We start from the raw sequence: 26,537 nt of genomic DNA, 5'->3' as shown, positions 1-26,537 counted from the left end.
AGCAATAGTTTGGGACGGACATGAGGTGCTTTTCAAGGCCTTTACTGAAGCCTCTTTCCGTTTTTGTTTGTTTTGTTCTTACTCGTGATAAAGAGAAGCTCCTTCCTTAGTTAGGATGTGATCATCAATGGCTCATCTCTTAACTTCTGTGCAAAATATAGTCTGGCCTTTTGATTTTCTTTCCTAGTTGAGTGATGTGCATCTTTTGGTATGGCACGGACTGTAGATTTCTTCTTTCAAAGTCTTTAATGATAATGTCACTCATCAACTAATTCAAAATCAACAACAAAACATCAGTTTCCCATTTTGATCATAAGCAAAAAATGTACATTCTCAAATTTCAATTGAAGCAAATTCAAAGGACTGTTTGGAGGCAATTCACCTCACACAGCATATTCCTTAGAAAGGCTAATAACTTAAGCGTAATGCTTAAAACACCGATGAAGTTATGAGTCTGTTTTCTCAGTGGTTCTGCTTTTGGTTCTGCTTTGCTAAGCGGTGCAATTTCGCCACCCGGAAGTAGGTGTGACGTCACGACGGCCAGTCCTCCAGCGTACTGTAGTAGTGTGCAGTACCGTCACAAAGGCGTGTCCTGCGTGTGTGGATTCTGTTTAGTGTATGCGCGCTCAAGCATAAATTTATGAGTGGCGCTTCATGCGGTGGCCGTCCGCTTCTCAGACAGCTCAACGTCACACTTCAGCAGCATGTCTGAGCTCCGTAGCCGGCAGGATGTCTTCGCCAAGCCCAAGGTACGTCCGGTTGAGCTCCGCTGGTCTCCGAGCGTGGAAGGAAGGGGGCGTGAATTTGACGCACTTTTTACGCACGGCGCGAGATGACTAGTGACATATTTAACGCGAATCACGACTGGAATAACAATACTTGGGATTTTTACTGTATTCATTTTGTACATTCAGTTGTCATGTTCATCCTCATCTTAAATTCTGAAAGGCCTTGTCAACATGTTGACACGTGTACTTTAGTGGCGTAACAATTCATAGGTTAATTGACAACTAATCAATTATCAGATTCATCGACAACTATTTTTCCAATCGAATAATTTGGATACCAGATTTAACTGTAGTCCAAATCCTCTGATTCCAGATTTTCTTTAATTTCCCTTTGTCCACCAAAAAGCAGAAACATTTCATTGATTCATTGATTCATTGATTCATTCATTCATTCATTCATTCATTCGCTCGTTCGTTCGTTCAAATACTGAAAAAATATTGGAAGTTTTTTTGCCAATTTTCTGACAGAATTCTGACACATTTTCTGACAGACCAATCCAGTAAGTGGATCATAATTTATGTTTGTGTGTTTTTGGCACTGTCAATTGCAAACTTCCTGTATTTTTTGTAAGAAAAGGGGATGTATGACACTGTGTGTGTGTGTGTGTGTGTGTGTGTGTGTGTGTGTGTGTGTGTGTGTGTGTGTGCGTGCGTGCGTGCGTGCGTGCGTGCGTGCGTGCGTGCGTGCGTGTGTGTGTACACACTCCACATGCTCAGTGGGATGTACATTGTTTGATAAGATGACAGGAAATGACAGAAAGAGAGGGCCTGGTCAGATTGTCTATAGTGTAAAATGACAAGCCAGCATGGCTGACAGATCTAAACTCATTAAATGTGAATTAGCTGTCAGGTCAGCCTCCATCCTTCATGCTGTCATCCTATTACAGGATGAGCTCATGGTTGTCAAACTGGAGCACAAGCATGCTTCTGATTTAACTTCACATGAGCCAAAATATTAGCAACAGGACAACCCTACTGAGGCGCTGGAGGATGGGAGGGTCTCTGCGTACGTTATCGTTAAATGAACATGTCTCTACTGTGACGGTCGCTATCTTTATTTCAGATAGTTCTCACATAGAATCTCTGTGTAGCCCCCAGAACATTGTGGCCGCAGATAACATAACAAATTAGTATTTCATGCACACATTAAAAATTCCTCTTGTATGTATGATGGGCACAAAAAAATAATCATGTTATGTTCGGAGTTCAATACATATCTTTTTCACCTGATTGTGTAACAGAATATTTGCTCCTAATAACCCGGGTGCTCACCCACAGGTTGAGCTTCACGTGCACCTCGATGGAGCCATCCGACTGCAAACAATTCTTGATGTCGCGAGGTAAGTCACTATAAGCCTCAACTTCATTGTTGTTCTATGTTGCCATAGGAATAAAATCTGCATGTTAGACAGGTTTAATGACAAGTGGCACAAGAAGGTGACTGTCTATTCGAGCAGTTGTCAAACGTTTTACACCAAGTAGCACCCAAAAAAGAATTAGCTGGTAAAGTACATAGACACCACCAGAATTTCTTGTTTCTCTAATCCCGCAAGTTTCAAAGCCCTCCTTGAAAGGAGGTGCAAAATATTACATCACATGTAGATTTAATCCCAGGTCACATAGCCTATTCTCACTGGAGGCTGTGTTGCCCAATATAGTTTTTTTTTTTTTTAAATCCCAACTTTTTATATTCTCGTTCACATTTTAAAACAACTGTGATGTGTATATGTTGCAAAATATGCTATATAAATAAAGTTGCATTGTATTGCACATGTGTACAGTGACAATGAAAGGCATCCTATTCATTGTATTTAAAATAGAATTGATAAATTGATGTTACGACGAATAAGTCGTCCATTTTGCTTGAATTTTTCATGCCAAGTCCAACGTTGTATTTGCCTCCTCCATCCATGATCCATCTCAATAAGTTTTTTGGCAATAATAAGCTGCATTGATTGTTTTTATTTGTCTTGGCAGGAGACGCGGCATTCCTCTTCCTGCCGACACAGTCGAGGAGCTGAGGCTGCACATCGTTCTCCGGAAACCGGCCACGCTCACTGAGTTCCTGGGAAAGTTTGCAGAGTACATGCACGTTATTGCGTGAGTGCTTGCATTTCTCTCGCTCCTCACGCAACTTGAAGGTGGCATTTTCAAATTAGAATAGAAATTAATCGCAGGAATTGACAAACAATGGGAACTATTGAGTTTATTATTTATTATTGAGTGTGTTAGCCTTTATTTTGAAGAACTAGTTCATTTCCTTGAAAATGTTCCAAATTTCCAGCCCTCTGCAAGTCAATAGACTTGATTAATGATTAATGACGATGATATCTTAGCGTTCAAGAGTCACAGTCCACCTCTCCAGGGTGAACGTTCACTCACGCAGGCTGGTTATCACACACACGCGTGTCATGGACTATTATGACGTCTGGGGAAAGGGCTTCATATGAAATAACATGTGTGAAGGCCATCGCCTTCACACAATAATATGCATCTCATTAGTGATTCGGTCACCATGACAACCAAAGCCCCCTACAGGATGACTCCATCTCACGGCTGTGAAAGCCACAACAATGGCGAGCCCCTCCGTTGAATGGGACCTCTGCGCTTTTGACAATATCTGGAATACGCCAGCTCATGCACTGTGCAAACGCCGTTTCTAATATTTAGAGAGCTGAGTGAGACAACAGCTGAGTTTCAACGCAAATACGAGAAGCCGCATTGCTCGGCCTCTGTCATGTGACACCGCCGGAGCCCAAAATGAGAGAGTGGAGGACACGTGAGCTGAAGCTCACCTCGTAAATAAACGTAAGACCTTCTGACAAGCTCGCCATCTATCTTCATTTACAATAATGAGTTATTTCATTTTCTAAGTGATAATGTTTGGGGTTTGTTGACTCAATTTGAATTCGGGACCTGTTTCTTGTCAGTTAGCCATGCAAACGCAAAGCCATTCCATAAAAGATGCTGACTTTTGAACTTTGCGCTGGTTATAATCCAGTTCTTCTTTGGCCCCAGATATTAAATTGTAATTTAATTCCATGTTATCATAATAATTGTGAATAACAACCTGAGCTTGGTGATTGCCCCACTCTCGTGATATTTTACTATTCACGTTTCAACTTTGTTGTAATTGGGGTAATAAATATGCCATTCATTATTTTTCAACGACTAAGCATAATTACAATGCAGACCGTGCCGCCTCCTTGAATGATTGCCGATTTAGAGAGCTTCTGTCGTTCAGATGAGGCATCAGCAGCAATAGCACATCATTGAGTCATGGTCATAAAGTTTATCAGCAGCACCGAAGGCCACAGTCATGTTTTTTTTTTTCTTTCTCCCCCGCAGTGGAGACCGAGATGCCATAAAGAGACTCGCCTTCGAGTTTGTGGAAGACAAAGCTAAGGAAGGCGTGATTTACGTGGAAGTCAGATACAGTCCACACCTTCTAGCCAACTGTCACGTGGATCCCATCCCGTGGAATCAGGCGGAGTACGTTACGGCCTTAATTCCTTCGACCACAAGTCATCGAGTTGATTTCACAGTGATTTACTTCTTGACTTCTCAGGGGTGATCTGAGTCCGGACGAGGTGGTCCGACTGGTCAACGAGGGCCTCAAAGACGGGGAGAGGGCCTTCCCTGTCAAAGTCAGGTCCATTCTATGCTGCATGCGCCACATGCCAAGTAATGCATAACTGCTCACACTCCAAACTGCCTTGTAAGATAAGCTTCTGATTAGATAACAAGCAGGGGCAACTTTACACAGCTCAATTTTTTACAAACACACTACTGGAGGTGGTTAAAGTACTCACACTGTACTTAAGTCCAAGTACAGATGCTTACAGTTAAAAAATATTCAACTCCTATTTTTAAAGAACTAAAGACACAAAGCAGGAATATTTCTTATGTATAATATGCATTTAGTATATATAAATGTGGGTTCCCTGGATGGCAAGAAAAATTTTCCAAAGTATGTCTTTTTTTGACAACATTGCCATTTTACAACACCCCTGCCTCCGATTGTCTTCAGAAAACATCATCACATTTTTGGTGCGAGTATAATACATGACATTGCTGCCTTGAATAATTGAGAAGATTCCGGGGGGTGCATTTTATACCCGAGAAATTATGTGTTGGAACTAAATCCAACATGGGTCATTCTGACGAGTGAAAAGTTCTAAAAATGGTGACCTCAAAGATTTCAACATTTTAAATTACAACATATTTTGTAATATCTGCATGTGCGGACAGATCAGTTTTGTGAAAAAAATTGAAGTCTACCAAATTGTGACAGAGGTTCCAAACCAATGTTAGCCATATGCAATTAGAATATTTTATATTTGTCAATGCTCCCTAGCTCATGTAGACAGTTGACACCCTAATAACAGTTATGCTCAGGAAACATGAAGTCATGTGAACTTTGTTTTTGTTTTTCAATTCCTGCAGCTGCAGCTTCCTGTTTTGCCAATTTTCTTTTATATTTTACACTCATAGGATGTTTTGTTTTGTACTATCACACTGCACATGGTCCTGCGGCTTTATGCGGTATAAGGGTCATTCCAGAATAGAATATTTAATTCGTTGTTTGGCCTGAGACAAAAAGTAGTAGTAAATGTCGTTTCTAAATATTTAAAATGTCACGTAGCGCTTGAGCACAGTTTTAAATGAGCTTTTTTTTGTTTTGATTTTGTTAAAGTGCGTTCATTTTGAATTGTACAGGCTGGTCAGCAGACGTGGTGGAGCTGTGTAAGAAATATCGCCACGAGGGAGTGGTGGCCATCGACCTGGCGGGTGACGAGTCGCTCAACTGCGAGGCCTACCCGGGACATAGGAGAGCCTACGAGGTGGGTCATTCTACATTATGTAGCAGAGTGGATGTTAGGTGCCGTAAAATTTTTGATTCGATGCTGATTTTGACTGAAGACATCCTGTGACCTTTTACAAAGACACTTGGAAACTGAGTGTTTGCTAATATGTTGTGTGTTTTATTCTGTTAACAGGAAGCAGTGCGCTGTGGGATCCATCGGACTGTTCACGCGGGTGAGGTGGGCGCGGCCTGTGTGGTCAAGGAGGTACGCCATTGGATAGTTTCAACTGTGACACATTCCCTACAGAGACGGAAGAAAGTTTTCATACTTTCAGCTGAACACACAAAGCTTAATAGTCATGATAAATTTGAGCAACCTTCTCGATGGCAGACCTTTCATTTTACATGAGACAAAAAAATAAAGTTTCATTAACAGGACCAAAAAAATTGGCAAAAGAGCTGTAGCACCAACCTGTTACACTGTTGCGGAGAGATACGGTGGTGCGTTGAGATATGAATTTGATTTACAACCACACTCACGTCTCAAATGACCTGTTTACGCCCTCATTTCACCTTCCAGGCTGTGGAGGTTCTGAAGGCTGAGCGCGTGGGGCATGGTTACAGGACCTTGGAAGATAGAGTGCTTTACGAGCAATTATTGGCTCAAAACATGCATTTTGAGGTGAGTCCAAAATGCTGACTGAGGGAAAAGGTAGTTAGAAGGGAGGATAAGGGGAACAAGACACACAGAACCGGCAAACTAACTTCCTAACAAAACAACGGGACTTACCGAGAAACGAAACTGACCGACAAAGACCTGAGACAAGAACACATGAAGACATCAACGACCCGACCGGGAGTGACACGCAGACAGGACGGGATTTAAATACAAGAGAGGTAACGAGAGGCGGGTGACTGTAATTAGTACATTGATTGCGAGTAGACACAGGAAGGGAGGGGCGAGTACACAGACGCGAACAGTAACCATGACAACCTACACATAATAAAACAACTGGGGACGAGACGTGACATTGTGCTTATGTTATTGAGATAGTTCCCCCCCCCCCTCAAATTTTTTTTCAGTATTTTGGTTTTTACTCTCACAACTATAATCATAAGTAAAATATAATAACTGCAAATTGTTGGAATAAGTGTCAATAATTTATATTTTAACATTGTTCCAACTTAAATGACTTTTTTTTTTAATTATTCTTTTTTTTACATTGTGTATGAGAGCATCTCATTCAAGTTTGAGCACGTTTTTCTGGCGTATGAGAATTTCAAAATATGACAACAAAGTAAGTATTATTTGGAATCCACCTTCCAGCATAACCAGGCTGTAATGGATGCCAAATATAGGGGCATTTTACAATTGTATAAAAAAAGGTCACACGGTGTATGAGAGGCTTTCAACTCTATGTGTGAGAGTTAATGGCAAATTGTGTCCCCAATCTATCCAGGTGTGTCCCATCTCCAGCAAGCTGACGGGCGCCTGCGATGCCGACTTCACCAAACATCCCGTCGTCACGTAAGCTCGCCTTCCATTTGCCAAAATAGTGCAAGCGTGTGTGTTAATGCATGTGCGCTTGCTCATTTTGCAGGTTTAGGAGGGACAAAGCCAACTACTCCCTCAATACAGACGACCCGCTGATCTTTGGCTCCACCCTCCAGTTGGACTACTCGGTTGCACAAGAGCACATGGGCTTCACTAATGACGAATTTAAGAGACTGGTGAGGGCCTTTTGCACTAATCAGCAAAATTTACTAAAAGTTAAAACTAATTATACTTGAATAAATATTTTAAATTAAACCGTTAAAGTTTTTAAGTCGATGCAAATGTACTTCAAACATATGTATAACCGAACTACTAAAAGAAACAATGAAACAACTACAAATGATGCAAAGTTTGGGCATTCATTCGGTAGTTTTCTTCTGTACCGCTAGAGGGAGCCTGTGCACCACCTTTTGCAAATTGCTTCTAACTTCCAGTCTCTGAATCTGACACAATCTGATTTTCCTGTTGGAAGTCTCGTCCTCTTGGTGTGGTGATTTGAACCGATTTGACCTGAACCAAGGAATGTTATTGTTCCTTTCACAGATCAATGATTCCTCAGCTTTCATGAACACATTCTCTTGGAGTCTTGACTCTTGTTTGATGTTTAGTTGCCTTCACTGTCACATCTTTCAACATCAATGAAGACAAATTGAACTTCTAGGGTTTCTTTGGCCCTTTTGAGTGTTCTTCCTGAACCTACACACTAATGTGTTATGCTTTCTACCCGTGTTGTTCTGTAGAACATCTGTTCCGCCTCATCTTGCTTCTTACCTGAAGAAGAGAAGAGTGAGTTACTGGGCAAACTCTACAAGGCCTACGGGATGATCCGGAGCGTGGCCTTCTGAAGCCTAACCTACCAGCTGCCAGCTGCTCCCGAACCTTAACCTCTACAACCGACACACGAGAATGTCTTAATGCTCTTCACATCACTGCAACCATCTCAAGTGTGTACGATGTTCTTACCTCAGTTTACAGGATTTGCTGCCACTGCTTGGAAACAGGTGCAGATGTGTGTTTTTTTTACAACTGTGTTGTTATGCAGTATTTCAAAACTATGCATGCACACGTTTGTGCGTTTACATCACGTGACATGTCAGGGACGCATGTGATACCTCAGCTCTCGACGTACACAAACATTGGGCCATTGCACATGTATTCACATGAATGCTACGTTGTTGCCATGACAACTGCAATGTGGAAAGCGATGCGGTGCGGAAGATACCATTCATCGTGGAAGGGGAGTTGGAAGGATCCAGACCAAATAGCCTCAACAGGATTTTTTTTAATTTTTTTAAATCAGATAGAAAGAGTACTAACCCAAAAGGCTCACTCGGTGCTGTACTACCACTTTTCACAATAAAACTCGTTTTCTTGTGCTGTGTATATTTATTCATAAACATCATTTCTGATCATTGACCTCCGCATCGACAATGCAACAAATTTCTGATCACAGTAAAGCAACCAACTTATAAAAGCGCTCGCAGCTCTGAAGATAAAGTTCGGTTTTAATCATGTGTATGAGAGAATTTCAATTGTCATCCATTTAGTTTTCACAATTACCGCTCAACTGATGTGTGCCCTACAGATTTAATTAGAGTCTATGCAATATCACCCGAACATTTCTTCTGCTTGGAAATCAGATCATGATCACGAAGTTAATTTTGCCGGAGCAAATTTGGTAGAACCGATCGACAAAGCAAATGTTGGTGATTCCACTGAAAGGCCCAACAGTTTCCGATAAAGCATCAGTGTTGCTCAATTTAAACGTGATGTGCAGTTAGAAGTACATTAAAGAACCTAACGACTCATTAAATCGATGACACTCTTGTCTTTATACATTCGTAATGATGAGACATTAACTGTAAAGACGTCATGGGTTAATAAAGAGACCATTTGCAATGCATTAAGATTCATTAATATTAATATCGAAGCAATAGGAGAAAAATCCCTATACATACCGTTTTATCCAATTATCAAATGAGCATCTTTAGCATCGCTGCAAATCTAAACTTTTGGGAGCATAAAGTGTCAAAAAATATAGTATACTTAATAAAGAACGTTTTTTTCTTTCTTTCTTGGAAACAATTATTCCATTTAAAATGTCAGGAATCCAAATATTTACATCAGATAACAAAATTTTCAAAAGGAATTTTATCTTTAGCCAGCCAACTGAGGAGCAGATATTAGTTTATTCATTTATGTCTGTTTCAATACGAAATGATTAAACAATACAATAACATTGATCGCAATAATAATCCTATGAACATACACCGCCCTAGTATTTGGTCTTTTACCTAAACCTAACAGTAGATGAAATGAAAACTTAATAAAAATGAAAAGCTCCCACAGCTTTGCAGACAAACTGGAATACAGGGGGGGCCTTGCAGGGTCCTCAAGTAAACATGAGCTTTGTGTTGCCGCTTAATGTACACAAAGTTCCCTAATATTTACAGCAGAGGTAGCGAATCCCTCTCAGCCTCTTTTATCTCCTCCGATCACCACAACCCCGCTAATTGAGTCCCATGGAAGCATTAAAGCAGCAAGAGCACACTGGATTCATAAGATTTTTTTTATTACACAAAGAAAATCGCTATCACAAAGTTATCACTGAACAGTTAGCAATAAATACATGATGGTTCAATGGAGACTAAGCTGGATATTGGAAAAAAAAGGAGCAAGATTTGATAAGGAAACAGGTCAAGAGGGTTACAAACACACGCACACATATAGAAAGAAAATGACACAAGGTTATGAGTTCCCTCTTCGTCATTGGGCTGGAAATTGTTTTGGACCGCTCAAATGATTCACATAAATCCAATGTCTCTCCGCCTCCTCGTCCCACAGGGAATATGAAGGGACTAAACAGAGTCTGGCGCAGAAGACAAGCGTCTCAAACGACAGTCAGGCTTACTGGCGGTTGCCGTCTTAACATCTGATCCAATTGGCGCTGAGCGAGCTCCAAACGAGCCGTCAACGTGCCATGGCGTCTCCATCTCCGTCCGCTCTGTGCTGCCGCCTCCTGCTTAGGATGGGCCTCCACCTCCCTGGGCGTCTTGACTGGTAGAGCCCTCGCCCTCGGGGGCTGGAGATGCCTCGGGCTTGCCTGACGGAGCGAATTCGGTTGAGCCGTCAATTCATTTTATTATTAGCCCTGTTCAAAACAATCGTAATCGGTCGCTGACATATTGTTATTTTCTCACGGAACAGTGAATGCTGTTCAGTGTCAGAGTCACTCAGAATGATGTCATAGCAGAAGAATGAACAAATATTTGCTAGATAGTCTGTATCCTGTAACTCACAAATAGAGGGTGCGTCACATTGTGACACAACACCCCACTTTATAAGACGCACCCCACCGTGATACGGCTTGGATGGATTTGTCAATGTTGACGCTACTTGTGGTCAAGTATGGTGTGAAAAGGCCTTTACTTTTTTTCCCCATATATATTTAATCGATTTTTCTTGTGTTCCAGAATCAAACAGGGATCCAAAATGACCCCAAAACTTCCGATTTAAAAAAAACGTTGCCATTTAGTTGTTTCGGTTGTCTTCTTCTGTCCGAGGCACATCGATGCAAAGCGCCCTCAAGTGGCCAGGAGGTGAATTGATTCAATTTATACATACAAATTCATTACCAATCTAAAGTGTTTGTTGACTTTTTGGGGGTTTACAAAAAAGTGCTGATTTTGAAGGTCTGCTGAGTTCAATGCGGGCGACAGACAGTCGGTTTAGAATTTTATTTGCAGTGTGACATTGCGAACTCAAGAGAAAGGTTCATTCTGAACCATAGTTTTTACCATGTTGTAACCCCCCTGAGCAATTACGTATACATTTGTGCTTTTACCATCATGAAGGGAAACCATAAGTACAATGTAGCCTGTGACGAAAACAAGTTGGAGACCCCTGCCGGTGTCGAGTCTGGCGTTAAGTGCTGCAGGAAAACGATTTGCTGTGTGGGTTTATGAGGAAACAATAATGAGAAGCTGTGAAAGGAAACACAACTTCCTCTGGCGACAAGATGACATTTGGAAATCCAAATGGGAGACATCCTGCCGCACTAGCTGAAGAGTGGAATGATTTATAGCGGTCAAATTTTCAAAACAGCCTTGGTGGATTTGCATATTCAGATAATTAGATTGCTGAAGAAAGAGGTATTAACTAACTCAACTTAACATACAACCAAAACTGTTAAATGCTTGTTTTTTCCCTCTTTGTGTGGGTGTTGCAAAAAAAAGAATCTTTTAAGATTTGAAAAATCCCTCATGTGCATACCAGGCTCAAATCTGCAAAGCTGCATGTGACCAAGTAGCGCAGCTGTGTTAGGCCGCGTTATTCGGTTGATCGTGATGTTCGTACGGGGCCACTGACCTGCATCCTTTAAATCCATCTCTGCCAAGTCTTTGGCGACGTCACTGGCGCTGGCCTCCACTTTGCCCTCACCCGCGATGTCGGGCACGGCGTTCCTGCGGCCGGTACGATCACAGTTGATGAAGTCCGAGTACGACGTCTCCACGTCCATCATCTGTCCATGACCAGCGCTCTCATTACACCTGCAGTCAGCGGGTAGAAAAAAATTCTACTTGATTATGGTTGGGATGACCTCTTCAGCGGGACGATACTTTTCCATTAAGGGCATCTCGGTGATGAATAGATCCTTTCATCATGTTTTCAAAAAACTGGCCAAAATGTGCGTTGACAACAGGGGTCTAATTAAATCCCTAAAGACGAAAAGCAGCTCTACATCTGCAAGGGCTCCTGCGTGCAACCTCTCCGGATGAGTCCATTTGTCCGGCCCTGATCAATTCGACAAGTCCGAGCCAAAGAGCTTGAAACTATTCAAAGGACCAAGCTGGCTCAAAAAGCGCCTCTCTCTTAGCAATCCGTGCCGTTTTCGCTTTCCTCTTCTCATTCGCTATTAAAGTAGGTCAAGCTCCTGTCAAGCGCTGCCACACAACAGAGATGAGAACAAACCAGAAAAGATGACAGAAACCTTGTTCTAATCTCCGTCATTTCTCTCTCGGTCGCTTTGCATGATTAGCTCGCGTTTGGAGATGTGACAACAACCCGGAGATACAGTAAGCGGCGGCGCAGCTCGAGACGCTGGCCCCATGGCGTCGCTGTCTGAAGCTGTCGTTGTGACCCCTGACCGCTTCAGCTGGTCACTGCAATAAAACACGTACCAAGCTGTGACTCAATTGCTGAGTGGTGAGGAATGGCCGACCGTGAGGAATACAAAATGAGCTGGTAGACGCGGTTACAACACACTGACCCGGGGTCAGTCTTTTCCCAGACGAGTCCGCTCACATTCCCTTTGTAACATGAAGCCATCTGCGCACTTGTTTTCTTTCTACGCTGTACTGTGCCATAAAAGGACACTGCTGAGGCAGCAGAGGTCACACACACACGAAGGCCGCATTGTTTGGGGGAAGTCATGTTTTCCAGCGGAAGCACTATATCTCTGATTTTGGAGTGATCATCTGGTACGTCGGTCATACGCAAACACTGTCACCAAGACATCATCAGGTGTGCCACAAAAAATGACCCAATTTCACTCCATTGGTCCAAAAATGATGTCCTAAAATAATGTATCTTTGTGACGAGGATTTTTGGAGCACACAGTTAAGTAACTTAAGCTCGGCCATTGTGCCGTTTTGAGCTCTCTCTTGCTTGAGCTTCCTTATCCCTCGCCACTACTGGCACACTTACTAGTTGAATCAATTGAAGACCATGGCGTAACTCATTGTTACATTAGCCACAAAGTCGGCCGCCTATGTGGGCATAGCTAAAATTAGCATGAGAACAAGCAACTATTTTGGATAGATTAGACCTTCTTGTGCATCTGGAAGAAAATGCCCCATCGATGTATACTTGATCTTTTTGACATTCACTAAAAATAGTTCAATATTAAAGTTAAAAGAACGGCAAAAGTTCTCCCAGAACTTTTCATACTGTATGCTAGCAACGTACGGTAATGGGAAGAATTATGAAATTATTTCCATCAAACAGCAGAAGTACACTTGTGAGTACTTTTGATTTGCCCAGGACTTCGCCCCCACACATCTTTCACTCTCCTCTGTAGGGATATCAGCGTTTTCTGTACATTTTTTTGGTTTGTTTTGCAGATCCTTTGAGATATCCTTGGCCACCCTATGGCACCCCCAAGGAAAAAAATCTTAGCTCCGCCAATGTTTGGCATGGCAGGTTTTAATTGTACCTTCCACCATCTAACAGAGGAGCACTTCTGCCCGTCACATCGCTAGATTATAAAGATGAACAAAGACATCTGTAACAAATTGTACCAATTAAGTGAATTTAATTGAGTATGCAAGGGTCCAATGTAGGCTCACTTCGCTGGTAAAACGAGGCATCTTTAGCCTTTGCAATCGATATCAGACATACAATTTGGAGTGTGTGGTTGTCAGTTTGACCTTCAGCGGACAAAATTAGCAACAGGAGTTACTTTTATTGAAAAATGTTCTGTCCCCACGGGCCGTATTGGACCACCGCCGAGCCATTTCTAGCCCACAGGTTGTACTTTTGACACACCCGTACTATATTATTAACGAGCCCTCACGGTATTCATCTTCATTTACGGGGGCGTTTCTCACTCGCGGCATCTCTTTTTCAACTTCTCGGGGCGACACATGATCATATTGACAGGCCAGCAGCACAGCTGCTATTGCTAGTGTTAGCGTCACAGATGGCAAAGACAAGCTTGTTCACAGCGGGAGTAGCTTACTGAGAAAATTCCACATGGAGATTCAGACACACTCGTTTCATTTCCGCTCAGCAGACACTGAGTTCACTTCCTGTCTGTAAGTGAAGTAGGATTGTCACATCATGCTCACATGACTACGTTGTTTGTTCTGCCTCAACTTTGTTTCATTTACGGAAGCGGGTTTGACAAAGCCAACACAAACAAGCAGTGTTTTGCTGTTTCTCTTTTCAATTGGGCTGGCCTGGTTGGTATGTGGCTTAAGGGAGTTGCCTACTAATTGCCTCTGTGTGGACAATTAGTCACCTTGACTACTCATGCAGATCAAATACTACCATGAGATCATTAGCAGGTTTCCATGAAACGAAGATGTCTAAATCTCCTAGTTTAATGATGCTAACACAAAATGGATGAAACACCATAGATAGAGAAGAGCTAATGAGTAGCATATAGCATGCATACCAGAAGGAGCAGTACAATGGCCATTGAGTTAAAGCATAAAATGTGACAGAAATGTTTTCTAATTCTATCTCATTTCTAAAAAAAAAATATTCTAATTCGACTGCTTTGAATGCTTTTTGAGTCATTACTGTATATATTAGTTTAAATTCAATATTATACAATGCTATTTTTCCTCATTAAAATACAGATTAGATGTTTTTGGTTTGTTTCTTCTGGTTGTCTATCGAGACAATCGTGACGGTTCTTCATGAGTTCATTTCAAAGCGGGTAGATGATTTGCGGTAAAGGTTTTTGAGTGTTATGTAAATTGTCAAGGCACCACTGTATCCAAAATGTCTACAAAAGAGAAAACATATCACAGACACAAAAGTAGTGTATGAACTAGCTTGTCACTTTGACATGAGCCATTGGAGCGCAAGGCTTACTATCATCCCACTGGAGCCTTTTTTGCCTCTTCATGTCTAATAAAATTCTGATTACTCAAAGGAACACGCGCAAAATGGCTTCATTACTTCAGCCCATAATAGTCCTGTCTTTCTGGCAACTCTTCCGTTGCGATGACGAAAAGCAGGATGACCACAAAACCCTTTGCAGCTGGGATTTCGCCTGCTTGTTTATCGCAACCGTACAATGTGTAAGACTCCAAACAAGCTACTGTAATCAGCGGTCTACATTAGCCTGTAAAGGGACTTTAATTCTGAAAGCAACGGTGAGTCATTGTAACAAAGCTCAGGGGCCGCTCGTGGACTCAATTTATAGAAAGCCTGCCTAACTGCAAGGAAGAATCACAAGGGGACAATGACATCAGAAGCAGTTCAATATCCTGCAGAACGCCGCTGCAATTTGTCGCAGAAGAAATGACAAACAATTTAGCGTTAGCAATGTGAAAATGATTAGGGTTCCAAAAGGGCAGTACTATTCAATGTTTTTAACATCTTTCAATGAAAATGCCAAGGGCAATACCGTACTATTCAATGGTTTTAACATCTTTCAATTAAAATTCCATTAATCTCTTCTAGCTTTCCCTGTCAAAAACATGTCATCATTTTGTAAGAATTTAAAAGATTTGAACCGTTTTTGTTTGACCACATCGTTTATAAGGTACTTCTTCTCTTGTGCCCACTTTGGCCACAAAGGGGCAGAGGCTATACAGTACTGTTCATTAAAGACATTATGAATCCCAGTTCTAGCTGGCCCTTGCCTCTATGCTGCCGAGAAAGCGACTGGGATTCATAACATCTGAATTAAGTCAGCTCATCAGTACGACACTAATATTAGTCGGTTTACACAAAGGACAAAGATGTGCTGTTATATTGTCTGCCAAAGATCTAGTGATTAGATTTGGCAGTGTTAAGTACTAAGTTACAAGTTGAAAAGAGAAAAATCCAGTTCTCGATCACATTCACATTTTAAATGTATTCCTACAATGTTCTCATTCATTAGGATTATTTCATTTTTAAGGCTTTAAAATCGATCGCAACTAGATTGTCCTGGTTTTCATAGAAAATGTTTTGCCTATCAAATGATAGTCTCTAACTAGGAGTATAAACAGGTGAGTATCCAAACCCAATCTAGCCTTGTTGCATGAGCCTGTAAAGCCTACTCGGATGAGAGGCGAAAGTTTTTTTTATGAGAACCAGAACAGGCCAATTTTCTTTTCAAGATACAATTTAAAGATTACCTTTGTGCAGCTTCAAGCCATACACCGCCAGTGGACTGTGTGTCCAGTCTCCTTTGTGTTCACAATTAGTTAAACATTACATTAAGATTAAAAAAATAAAAACACTTCCTGCTGGAGAAGGTGGTGTACTTTAGTCGCAACAACAATAAATTGACGAGCCCGTACTACTGAATGCGTGGCAGTCTTTTTCTCCTCTCAAGCCACACTTCGTAAATGTGGTCTGGGCACTGGCTATTCACACGATGACAGCAGCTGCTCCACCGATAAACCCAGTTCAAACACAAGGGAGCTGTATTTCCTTGTCGGAATGGTTGCTGCTTGCTGGTCTTCCTCTGATAAATAATTTAAAGTCTTTCCCATTCAGTGGTGCTGCATATATTTGCACTCGATCCTTCTCGGTCGTAGCTCGCTGTGACATCCCTTGCTGAGGTGAAAATGAACTAAAAGATCACCTGGTAAGGTTGCGACTGTAGCCGTTTTCACAAGACAGACTTGTGACAAAATATGGAATTCAAGAAGGCTCTTACAATCAATCTCGCTTGAATTTAGTCTCCATCTTGTCTTTTAGATGCGTAGAAACAACTGATAACCTCCTTGAGGTAGAAAAATGAGACACTTATTTCCAACCAGGCTCTAATGCAGTCCTAAATGAGGAAGGCGTGATATACAGCTCAGGAAAGGACGGTAAAAAGCCTTACTCAAACCATTAGCATCAGCTCCTTCAGTTAATTGAAGCGTTAAACGAAAGGCTGCTGCTACTTAGAAGGCTACAGCAAAGTCCAAAATTGATCGGGCTCATACACGTGATCATCTTTAGTTCACAAGAGATCAAGACACGGGTATGATGTTCCCGAAAAACAAGACTTGGCTACTGCTAGCAATACTCTTGCTAGAGGTTTTGCTCGGTATGGTTGAAATGAGGGAATATGTATGAAATATTTTCTATTCCTTTGTAAAATGTTCATTAAATGCTAGTAGTCAAAGCATTTCGGTCTAGGTCAGTGTTTTTTTAAAATTGTAATATTAATTAAGTCCTACCTAGAAAAAAGTACCACCATAATGACCCTCATGAGAAATTAATTGTGCATGGCCCTAAGAGTTCATCAAAAACAAGGCAAAGGTTTTCTTCCTAAAAAATATATTTATATAATTGTAAGCCACTGTAACATTATAAACGGTTTAAAAATTAACAACGCGCTCTCCGTTCTACATCATCAAAAATTGTGAGCACGTCAAAAAAAAAAAAAAAAAGGGAGTCGTACGTATGTTCTGTGAATGGGACGGTTCGTTTTAAGTTCATTTTAGTCGTGCTAGTACCGGCTTTATGTTTGTTTTTTTTGCACGTGACTCAAGACATTTCAGCGTAGCTTTCAACAGCCAGCCACTCGAGATCACCAGTGCCACTCCCAAGCCCAGATGACCGGGAGGGGTTGCATCCTGCAGAAAAACAGAGCCACAAAAATCCCAAGGGTTGGAAACATGACTCTCTAGTGGTAAGAATCCCAAAGGGATGATTTAAGGTCACGTTCAGCTTGTCATATAATTACAACAAAAATGAAGGCGGAAAAGATGATGCCTATAGATGGAGGGCGTGTTTTAGGGAGCCAACACTAGCAACGTGTGCTTTTATGGTCAAAATGTTCCGATGTTTACTCCATCCCTGTGAGGCCTCTCCAGCGTCTGGAAATTCTTTGGTTTGTATGTGTCTGCACAGGTCCTCAACTAGGCCTCACGGTTGTGGTGCGGCTAGACTGGAGCCAAAGTGACCAATTGTTTGTTTGTTTGTTTTTAATTTGTGCCATTCTTGCGCCAACTCTGCTCCGATTACATCAGCATCGAACGCTCGATGCTGGGTGACGAGTCGCAGATGTTATTAAAACCGTGACGATATAGACATGTGACAACTCTGCGTTTGCTCTCTGAATGTGCAAAGCCAAATATTATTTTCTAATTGGCATGCTGCTACAGTACGTAATGTTCGCTATTTTTCACAGCGTTGCTCTGGCAACAAAGGAGCAATTGCTGGATCTCTTCCCAAATAAATAATTTTTATTCTATGTCAAACGCCCACAATATAGACTTTGACATATGAGGTGGACTAGAAAAGTTCCAAGACTGTTGTCACCAAAAATATATTTCTTGCCCCAAACCACTGGAACATTCTGCAACAAATAAAACTTTGTCACAAATCAATATCATGGTTTAAAAAGTAGTAATCATTGCTGCACCAATGTTTATCCAGTTTTGAACCATTTAATCACTATGTCACACTTTGTGATGGTTCTAAAGATTAAATAAAGTGGATTAGTGAAGAGGGGAGGGATTGGGAGTTTATATTTAAAATATCTTTTCTGACACACCTGCTATGTGTACAGTGAAGAAGAAATGAACATGATATAGTGGCACATGAACTGAGACTAGTATGTTTGGAAAATGCAATTGGGAGTATTTTAATCGGTGATTAATGTGTAGATTACTTCATCAGTTAATTGCTTGCCGTGACCGAAAAAAAATTAGAGGTTGTACACACAGTACAAACAGCCAGTGCCTTCGACTCTGAAAACCATATTTATCATAAATATTGAAGGCTGGGGTGAATCCTTTTGACAATTTTTGGAAAAAAAATCTAGCGCATTGGTATTAACGTTTACATGTCATTTGGAAATACTGTTTAGTCACAATGTCATAATAATATTGATCCTTTCATGACCTATTTGAACCATCAATTCTTCAGGGTGAAACGTCTCAAAGACTTGCGTTGGCTATCAATTACACAATATTATTATTTTATGCTGTGTGTGCTCCACTTTGGTACAGCTATTGTTGAAGCGATACGTAAATAAAGTTGCATTGAGCAGAACTTCAAATTATTGTATAATCATTCCAATGCAAATCAACAAGTTCAACTAACTAATAACTCTCCAATCAATGACACTCGCCATGTCAACTTGTGAGCACTTAAAATGATGTTCTACTTCCTTCTTCCTAAACCATGATGTGGGGGATTTTCTACTAGCTGGCCGCCCTTTTCACTTTAATTCGACTGCAAGGTTGCCCAGTTCTATTTCCATCCACACATTAAATAACGAGAGCTCAGCAGGAAGCAGGTGGCTTGTTTGCTTGTGTTGTTTATGCCCAATCCTTCTCCTAGCTTCTACATTCACACAGACACGTGGTGCACACACACATACACACGTGGCTGAACAGGGTGCCTTGGCCTGATTAGGCAGGAGGATAATTTGATGAGTGTGAGGAGAAGGAGGAACGAATAGGGAATAGAAGACCAAAAAAAAAAAAGGGAGCCTGTGGTAGAAAAATGCCCTGCTAGCTGTGTTTCCCTTGGTCTGGTTGCAGTTTGCACAATCATCAGCATTTGACTGGAAATCTGGCTGCAGGATCATTCTCGGGACTTGCTAATGCAATAAGAAACAGCGGCAGAAAAGGCATCAAGCTAGAAACTCGATTAGTCTAACCTCTGCTGTTTGTTATGGCGCGTCAAGTCATTTTACAATCACACTTTGCTGCCTCATGACGTGGAAGATAGGAGCAGGTTGTGATTGGATTTGCCCTGTTAAAAGGGGAAAAACATATGGGGAGGGGGGGTGCAGCCCTTTCCTCATTGTAAAATCATAAAAACATCATTCATCATGGTAAACAAAATAAAACGGCTAACGCAGTACATCAGGGGTGTCCAAAGGTCGGCCCGGGTGCCATTTCAATGCTGCAGCTGTTTTATTTTTGCCCGCAGCATGTTCTTAAAATATAAATCAAACACGGCCCATCATGAGAACATCACGACGAAGGATTTGCTCTACGCATAAAGGCATCCATAGTACTGCATCCTTCTGTTTGCTGCACATTGTTCTGACATCAGTTCATAAAACAAGAGTCATATCTTAATAAAAATACCTGACCATGCTCCTACATATTACGTCTACGTATTACGTTCCTGTGGCACACAACATTTACAGATTTTGGAATTCGCTCCACACAGAAAGCATTAAAAGGTGCACCTTGGGTTTTTGCGAAATTACATTCACATAGGAGGTGGTAAAACAAACATATTTAATCTCGCTTGAATTAGCAGACATTGTCAACATCAACAGTTGACTGTGTAATATTTCTTGTATCAATAAAGCTCGTCAGCGTTCCCCAAGGAGTTGCAAGAAAGGCCTTTTTGAGGGAAGCAATGGCACCGTTTAAAGCAGAGCAAGCCTGATAAATTCCCAAGGTGGATGAGTACAAAGCACAAAGACGATCACAAGCCAATTACTCCATGTCACACTGAACTCTTCCTCGTAGCCTTCAGCATTTTTCCATCTCCTCACTTTCAATGCTCAATGATTTTGGCACTTTACTCACATCACAATGGTTGCCAGAAATAAAAGATCAATGCCTTCACAATAAATGTTGCGCAATGATTTTTTTTCTTTTCGGCCCGTGTGGCCTTATCTAATTCTCGCAGACTGAACTCGGGAGGCCAAAAAATGGACACGTCGACTTGATTCCCAGATCTGTCCCCATGGCTGAAATCCATTAGCATAATACGCTTTGATTAAAAAACCTCCTCAACAAATAAATGGAAAGCTGCGTTTATTCAACTTCGAAACCCTGCCTGTGAAATGTATGCTAATGTGTTTGGAAGAGAGAACAGCACACTGCATTAGCTTGACGGCCAAATCACTGAAAGCAAAAAAAGATGCACAAGATCACAACAACTTGTCCAAGTTGTGCCTTTAAACTTGGTGGCAATAATAAATCCACCCATGGAAATGAGAAACCTAACGCAATCAAAAAAGTATTTCCTGCACGTCAAGTCCTTAGCCAATTACTCTGTGATTATGTTAACTAGCGTACAACGGAATTTCCATCACGCCTTTTTAAGTTAATTTATCAGTTAATTCAACTAGTAGGAGCAGTGAGCCAAAGTCAAACAGATATTTTGCAGCTCCAATAGCTATAACTGCGCAAACGGGAAAAATTCGTGAAATATAGCTAACGTGGAGAAAGTGTTTTGTTCACATTGAGGTTACGACAGTTTCTTTTTCTACTTCCAGTATATTTCGTCAATCTGCACGTCAGAATGATTTTACCCACCCTCAAGTGTGACGCATGAGCACGCAAGTCCTAATCGAAGAATTTATCAAAAATTACAGAAACTACCGCGAAAATGACAAATCCACTCGGAAGTAGTTCGCTGAAGTGATGAATGGGAATTAGAGGAGCGAGTCCAGGCCCTAATACTTCACAATAGATTTCTCAGTGCCATTAGCACTTGGGTGAAAATTTTGCTCGAGCTGTATTTTATGACCATTCAGGGGCAGTCGAGAATAGCCTTGAATATTTGAGAGAGAAAAAAAAAAAAAAAAACAGACCCACAGAATCGATTTGTGAAAAAAATATGAAATTGTGAGGACGGAAATGGCACTTTTCATTTATGGCACTCTCTCACACTCACTCCAAGACGTGTGTTAGAATAACAATCGGGATCAATTTGGGGTTGAGTGTTTTTGCCCAAGGACACGTGTGCAAGAGAAGCAGGCGAGCGAGTGGATCGACCTGCAAATACCGTTAGCCGACGACCTACTTTATCAGCTTAGCTACAGCCGCCTTGCGATTCAATTGCTTTAAGTCCCCAAAGGAATGTCACATCTTTAATTTGCGCTTCTGTAGGGGCAAACGGATCAAACATCCATCAATACGGAATGTATTTTTTTTCATCCGAAGCAAAAAGTCATGCATGACGCTTTTACAAACTAACCCTGCTCTAAACTGGGATCAAGATTTCAAAACAGAGTTGGTGTGATGCCAAATGAGCCTGAGCTCTTCATCCAGTTATTTTCCTCCTCATCTGCTTCATTAATTGACGTCTTCATCGTGAGCTGATCTCAAACAATATTACAAGTACGAAGGCCGCACCAAACTGAAAGAAATATGCCCAACTGTCCGAGATTTTGGGGTCACCCGGATAAAGTTTTCCATTGATAAACACCTTTGTACATACTTTCATTAACATTCCCAAAAGGTTTGGATGGGCATATTAAAAATGTACCACATTGATGATGGCTAGAGGGGCAGATTAATTAAACTAATCAATGAATTGCTAAAAGAGACCTTGATTAACACAGAAATCTCAAAATCCACAAAATTACCGACCAGTAAGACTTTTGCAGACATCTACTTTCTTTACTTTAGAAAACAATGGTCAACATTGCCAATTTTTTGATGGACAGTGCTGATCATGCGAATGATTTCTCACAATTAGGTAACACAAACATAAATATGCGACACAATCTGTATAAATATCTGTCAGTGTTTACATTTTCACATGATCAGTTGTCTAGAAAAATCTCTATTCCCCATCACCGAGGCGCTATTTTTTGATCAGGCAATTCTTACTGAAAAATAAAAAATAAGACAACCACAAAACGGAGCTAATCTCAAAATATTGACTTTTCAAAAGATATAACTTCATGCTTGTAAAATGAATGAGTTAGCAAAAAAGTTATCTTATTCCTCCAAAATTACAACGGATTTCTGCGAAAATGGACTTTCACTGCTAGTTTCTTCCCATTAAAATGGAACGTGGTTCATCCTACGCATTTTTCCATCCGAGTGCGATCGAGGACAGCCTTGAGCAAATCTCGCATATGATGTCCTGAAGCATGCGTGAATGAAACGCATTCCTCATGAATAATAGAAAATGAACATACGAGTTTCGAGCCGAGTGTGTCAGTGACTTGTGTAATCGGACAGCTCGAGTACGCTCGGCCTCTCGCTCTCGCCTCTTCACGGGCGAGTCCGGCTGCTAAAAACAGAAGAGCTTACGTCCTCAGTGCGTGGGGCAAAGAATGCAGATGGAGGTCAGAGCCGTTCAACCGACGAATCCCCCCCCTTGCTCAAAATATGGGCCCATTAACACCATGATTACACAGAGGCAGTCGTTGAAAAATAGGCCTCAGCTCTCGGCTCGTACTACTGCCGTTAGGGAGACACGCTGATGCAATGCTAACGGCGAACATGCTGTAGCCACGACTGAGAAGTCAACAGTCATGGTAGCCATCATCACGATTGAAATTTAATTAATTGCATGGCCTCTTCTGATCATGACAGGTGTTGATTGCTGCGACAGAGCAGACTGAAGATCAGCATCTGTGAAGCAAGTCTCAATTGAGCATGAGTTGAATAAATAAGCGTCACTCATAAAAACGAGTCCACTTCAGATGAGTCCCGACCATGAACTTTAACTCCTTACATCGTGACTTGACCTTACTCTACATTGTGCATTGTAAAATCCATCCATGAAAGATGATAATCTAAGTATTAAACCATGAGATTATTTATGCAAAAGTGAACTCAGTGACCTATCACGTGACACTTTAACCCTTAGACTCCATGAAACCACTTCTGCTCCATATCATGCCCTGACTTGAAATCAGGCAGTCACAGGCTTTTTTATGCTAACATACTATGTTCTAAGGTTATGCCAATAATATTATGTTTCAAGAAACAAAGGCAGTAGAAAACACTGCTACTATCTTGTGGTTTGGTTGCCAAAAAAAGCAAAAACAAAACTTATGCCAGCTATGAACTGTTGAAGGAGTGTCCATTTGCCTGTCCAACTATGAGCTTCACATTCTTCCTGTTGTCCAATTCAACCTGTAAAAATATTTTTAAAATTCATCCGAATAATAGTTTTGATTTTGTGAGGTGCTTGGTACATCCTTCTTATCTGTCCCTGTTGCCGACTTTGCAGCATCACATAAAAGTCATCACTCAACTTGTCATATTTTAACACAACTGTTGAGAGCGAGTTTACTCACATATTCACGTAAATTACCATTTGTTGCATGTAAACACTGTTGAAATATGCTAACCAACATTTTCAAGCAAGCATGCTGAATCTTTTTGCCTCCAGCTAAACGTTTACAAACTCCAAAAGGGTTGATTTTCAGAAGGACTTAATCCCTATCCCCCAATAGATGGGCTCGACAAGATTCCAGGCAAATTGTGAAATAGTTATCAGCATTGGGTAGCAACAGATATGCCTTCCATACTTCCACTTACTCAACACACCAATACATCTGACAAACATATGTTCCTCTGCAAGTCTTGTCTCATGTTCAGTAAAATGAGCCAGGAAGGAGGCTATACACGATTCTGTTGAAGGTCAACAGGCTACTAATGATTTTTGTGTGTGTATGACTGTGTGTGACAGCAGTTTTTTTTTCCCCTAGTATAATTGATTTAAGTGTTTTATATGATTCTCTTTACCCAAGGCTGTTATCAAGAACAGACCAGCTTGTCTCATATCATTTTCAAGAGAAGGGATATACACATTTCATGTATTTAAAAAAAAAAAATCACGTTTCCATTTTTTTAAGCAACACATTTACCACGTGATGTCCTTGGTGTCACCTTTTCAGCTGCATTGCCATTAGTACCGAATCCAAATTGGCATCGTGCAGGTAACTTGCCTTGAAGAGGAAAAAAAAACACACACGATCGATGTGCAACAGTTTCTTCAAGCCAAGACTTGCCAAAACGTCAAAAGTCTTTTCCGAACAAAGACGTAACACGTCGCTTAGGTTAACTTGTGATCACATTTCTCCCTCATTCTGGAGGGATCTTTCTTCGCCATGCATGCAACGGTGGAGTGGGGGGTAGGGGGGTCAGCTCGGCAGGCAAGAAGCCATGAAGTGTTTGTCGTACATGCCGGGTGATGCTGGCACTTGCCCAGCAACACTCGAGTAAAGCGGGGGTCCCTGGTGGGTGCTTCCCATAAAGCGACTGGCCCCGGTTATAGTGGCCAAGCGTGCATTTTTCAAATTCAGCAGGCATGATGCTGCGTGCAAAGGCGTCAAAGGCAATATCAACATGAAAAAAGATGCAGTGTTTTAGTGTGGAGGAGATCTGCGCGAACCAGTGACAACGCAGAGGCTAACAAGCAAGCTAGCAAGAATGCGAGTACACAATAAGAGCAGGATTCAGCAATTCTAATGTCATTTAACATTGTGACATGAACAGGCGAAGGTGGAAAATGTGAGGACAAAGACGAAGGAAGAAGGGAAGGTGTACATTTTGGATGATCTACTCGCCGCCGCTTCGTGACTACATACCGCGGTTGACAAATTCACCTCTAAATGAGACATTTGAAAATCATTAGCAGCCCCCCCGATAAAAAGAGATTAAATTACGCCCTGGACGCGACAACCAAACAAGAGCGTCACTAACCTTGATCCGCTCGCCTCCTCTTATCCACTTGTTACAATGGACATTTAACACCATGGATTCACGATTAAGTTTCCTGCCACTTGGAAGCAAAAAAATGGGGGAAATATATTTTAAAAAAACAAACAATGAAACAAAACAAAATAGGACAAAGCTGCACGGTGGCGTTAATGACGAGCAAACAGCGTTCGGGAGGCAAACAAGAGCTTGTGAAAAGCTGCTTGTCTTGTCTTCTTCCAACAGCTGTTGTTCCAAAATGGAGTTAGTCGAGTCTAAAGCGACTAAGAGACAACCACAGTGGAGGCTCCCGCTCCCACTCCCACTCCCCCGTGGGCTGGAGTCTCCCCCGCTTAACACTGACACAGAAATCTTTTTTTTTTTTTTTTTATGAGGAGTTGGGGGTGGCTTACAGGGTGTTTTATGGATAACCTCAGCTTTGTTTAGTGTCCATCAAAGCAGCAAGCAGACACCCACCTGATGAGGGTTCTTCCTCGGGTATCTCCGAATAGGAAAATTGGCTGGTAATCGGAGTGGTTTTCAAACTGGGGGTACTGGAACCCCAGTGTGCCCACCCGAGCAGGCACACCACCACGGGATTTCTTGCTCAGCCAGGAGACGGACTGAAAAACAATTATCGATTGTGATGACTTAAGCTACTTTAAGTGATTTTCTCTCTTTTTTTGTCTAAATAAAAAAAGATTCAACTGTTCAAATATTACTCAACAGTATATGATTTTAAAGTATAGTGAGCAGAAGGAAAGGAAAAAAAATTCTCATGCAAATGTCACAGATACCACAACGGACAGCACTTGTGTAAAATTTTCCATAATATGTTGCATTTAATGAGGGAAACAATGTGATCTGCAGCAAAGATTGCACTTTCCATCTTCTCCACTTTCTAAAGGCTTTTGTCTCTCCCAACCACAGGATTGTTTGTCAAAGTCAAGTAGAGCTCAAGCTGTGAAATGACCACATATATTATTTGTTGTTTCTCTCCCAGAAATAAAACACCTGGTGGACAAAAATACCTTGAATCTTTTGTGGTGACATTTGAAACTGAATAGAAAAAATGGGTCATTGGAAAAAAAAGAACATCACCGAACCATTAAAGAGTGGAACGTGTGGAGATAAAATGCAGTCAAATCCATACGAGCGAGGCCACAGAGGAGCATAAAAGAACTGAGGCCTGCGTTAATGTTTCTGTGGCAACTGGCCAAAAGAGACCTGCGGGCTCACACGCCCGCTCTATTTTCATCCAGACATTTACACTGCCTGCACTGATGAACATCCATTTTCTC

The 26,537-nt window shown here is 41.4% G+C and overlaps 2 protein-coding genes and 1 long non-coding RNA gene across 6 annotated transcripts; 1 reads left to right on the top strand and 2 right to left on the bottom strand.

Annotated features, from left to right (window-relative positions):
- The first annotated feature begins 536 nt into the window (after positions 1-536).
- On the top strand, positions 537-8,533 carry ada (adenosine deaminase). The gene is made up of 11 exons (XM_088368885.1): positions 537-749; positions 2,067-2,128; positions 2,766-2,888; positions 4,137-4,280; positions 4,357-4,472; positions 5,508-5,632; positions 5,789-5,860; positions 6,176-6,277; positions 7,056-7,123; positions 7,197-7,326; positions 7,891-8,533. The coding sequence occupies exons 1-11, from the start codon at positions 705-707 to the stop codon at positions 7,993-7,995; spliced, it is 1,092 nt and encodes a 363-aa protein (XP_088225011.1). The 5' UTR covers positions 537-704; the 3' UTR covers positions 7,996-8,533.
- LOC148401875 (uncharacterized) lies at positions 5,753-6,477 on the bottom strand. Its single transcript, XR_015857103.1, has 3 exons — positions 6,386-6,477; positions 6,068-6,222; positions 5,753-5,896 (listed from the first exon to the last, which is right to left on the bottom strand). It is a non-coding gene; the product is annotated as an uncharacterized LOC148401875 (long non-coding RNA).
- Positions 8,534-9,705: 1,172 nt separating the features above from the next.
- On the bottom strand, positions 9,706-25,858 carry pkig (protein kinase (cAMP-dependent, catalytic) inhibitor gamma). 4 transcript variants are annotated; one of them, XM_088368887.1, is made up of 3 exons: positions 25,714-25,858; positions 11,519-11,700; positions 9,706-10,253 (listed from the first exon to the last, which is right to left on the bottom strand). In XM_088368887.1, the coding sequence occupies exons 2-3, from the start codon at positions 11,670-11,672 to the stop codon at positions 10,174-10,176; spliced, it is 234 nt and encodes a 77-aa protein (XP_088225013.1). In that variant the 5' UTR covers positions 11,673-11,700; positions 25,714-25,858; the 3' UTR covers positions 9,706-10,173. The 4 variants fall into 4 exon arrangements, with proteins under 4 accessions (XP_088225013.1, XP_088225012.1, XP_088225014.1 ...); XM_088368886.1 differs by lacking the exon at positions 25,714-25,858 and adding an exon at positions 25,243-25,590; XM_088368888.1 differs by lacking the exon at positions 25,714-25,858 and adding an exon at positions 24,405-24,490.
- Between the last annotated feature and the right edge of the window lie 679 nt (positions 25,859-26,537).

This window comes from Syngnathus floridae, chromosome 2, assembly GCF_059516105.1.
Source record: "Syngnathus floridae isolate MCC-2025c chromosome 2, RoL_Sflo_1.0, whole genome shotgun sequence".
Taxonomy (NCBI): domain Eukaryota; kingdom Metazoa; phylum Chordata; class Actinopteri; order Syngnathiformes; family Syngnathidae; genus Syngnathus; species Syngnathus floridae.
The sequence above is the reverse complement of the archived record's forward strand: the minus strand, read 5'-3'. Positions and strand labels throughout refer to the sequence as shown.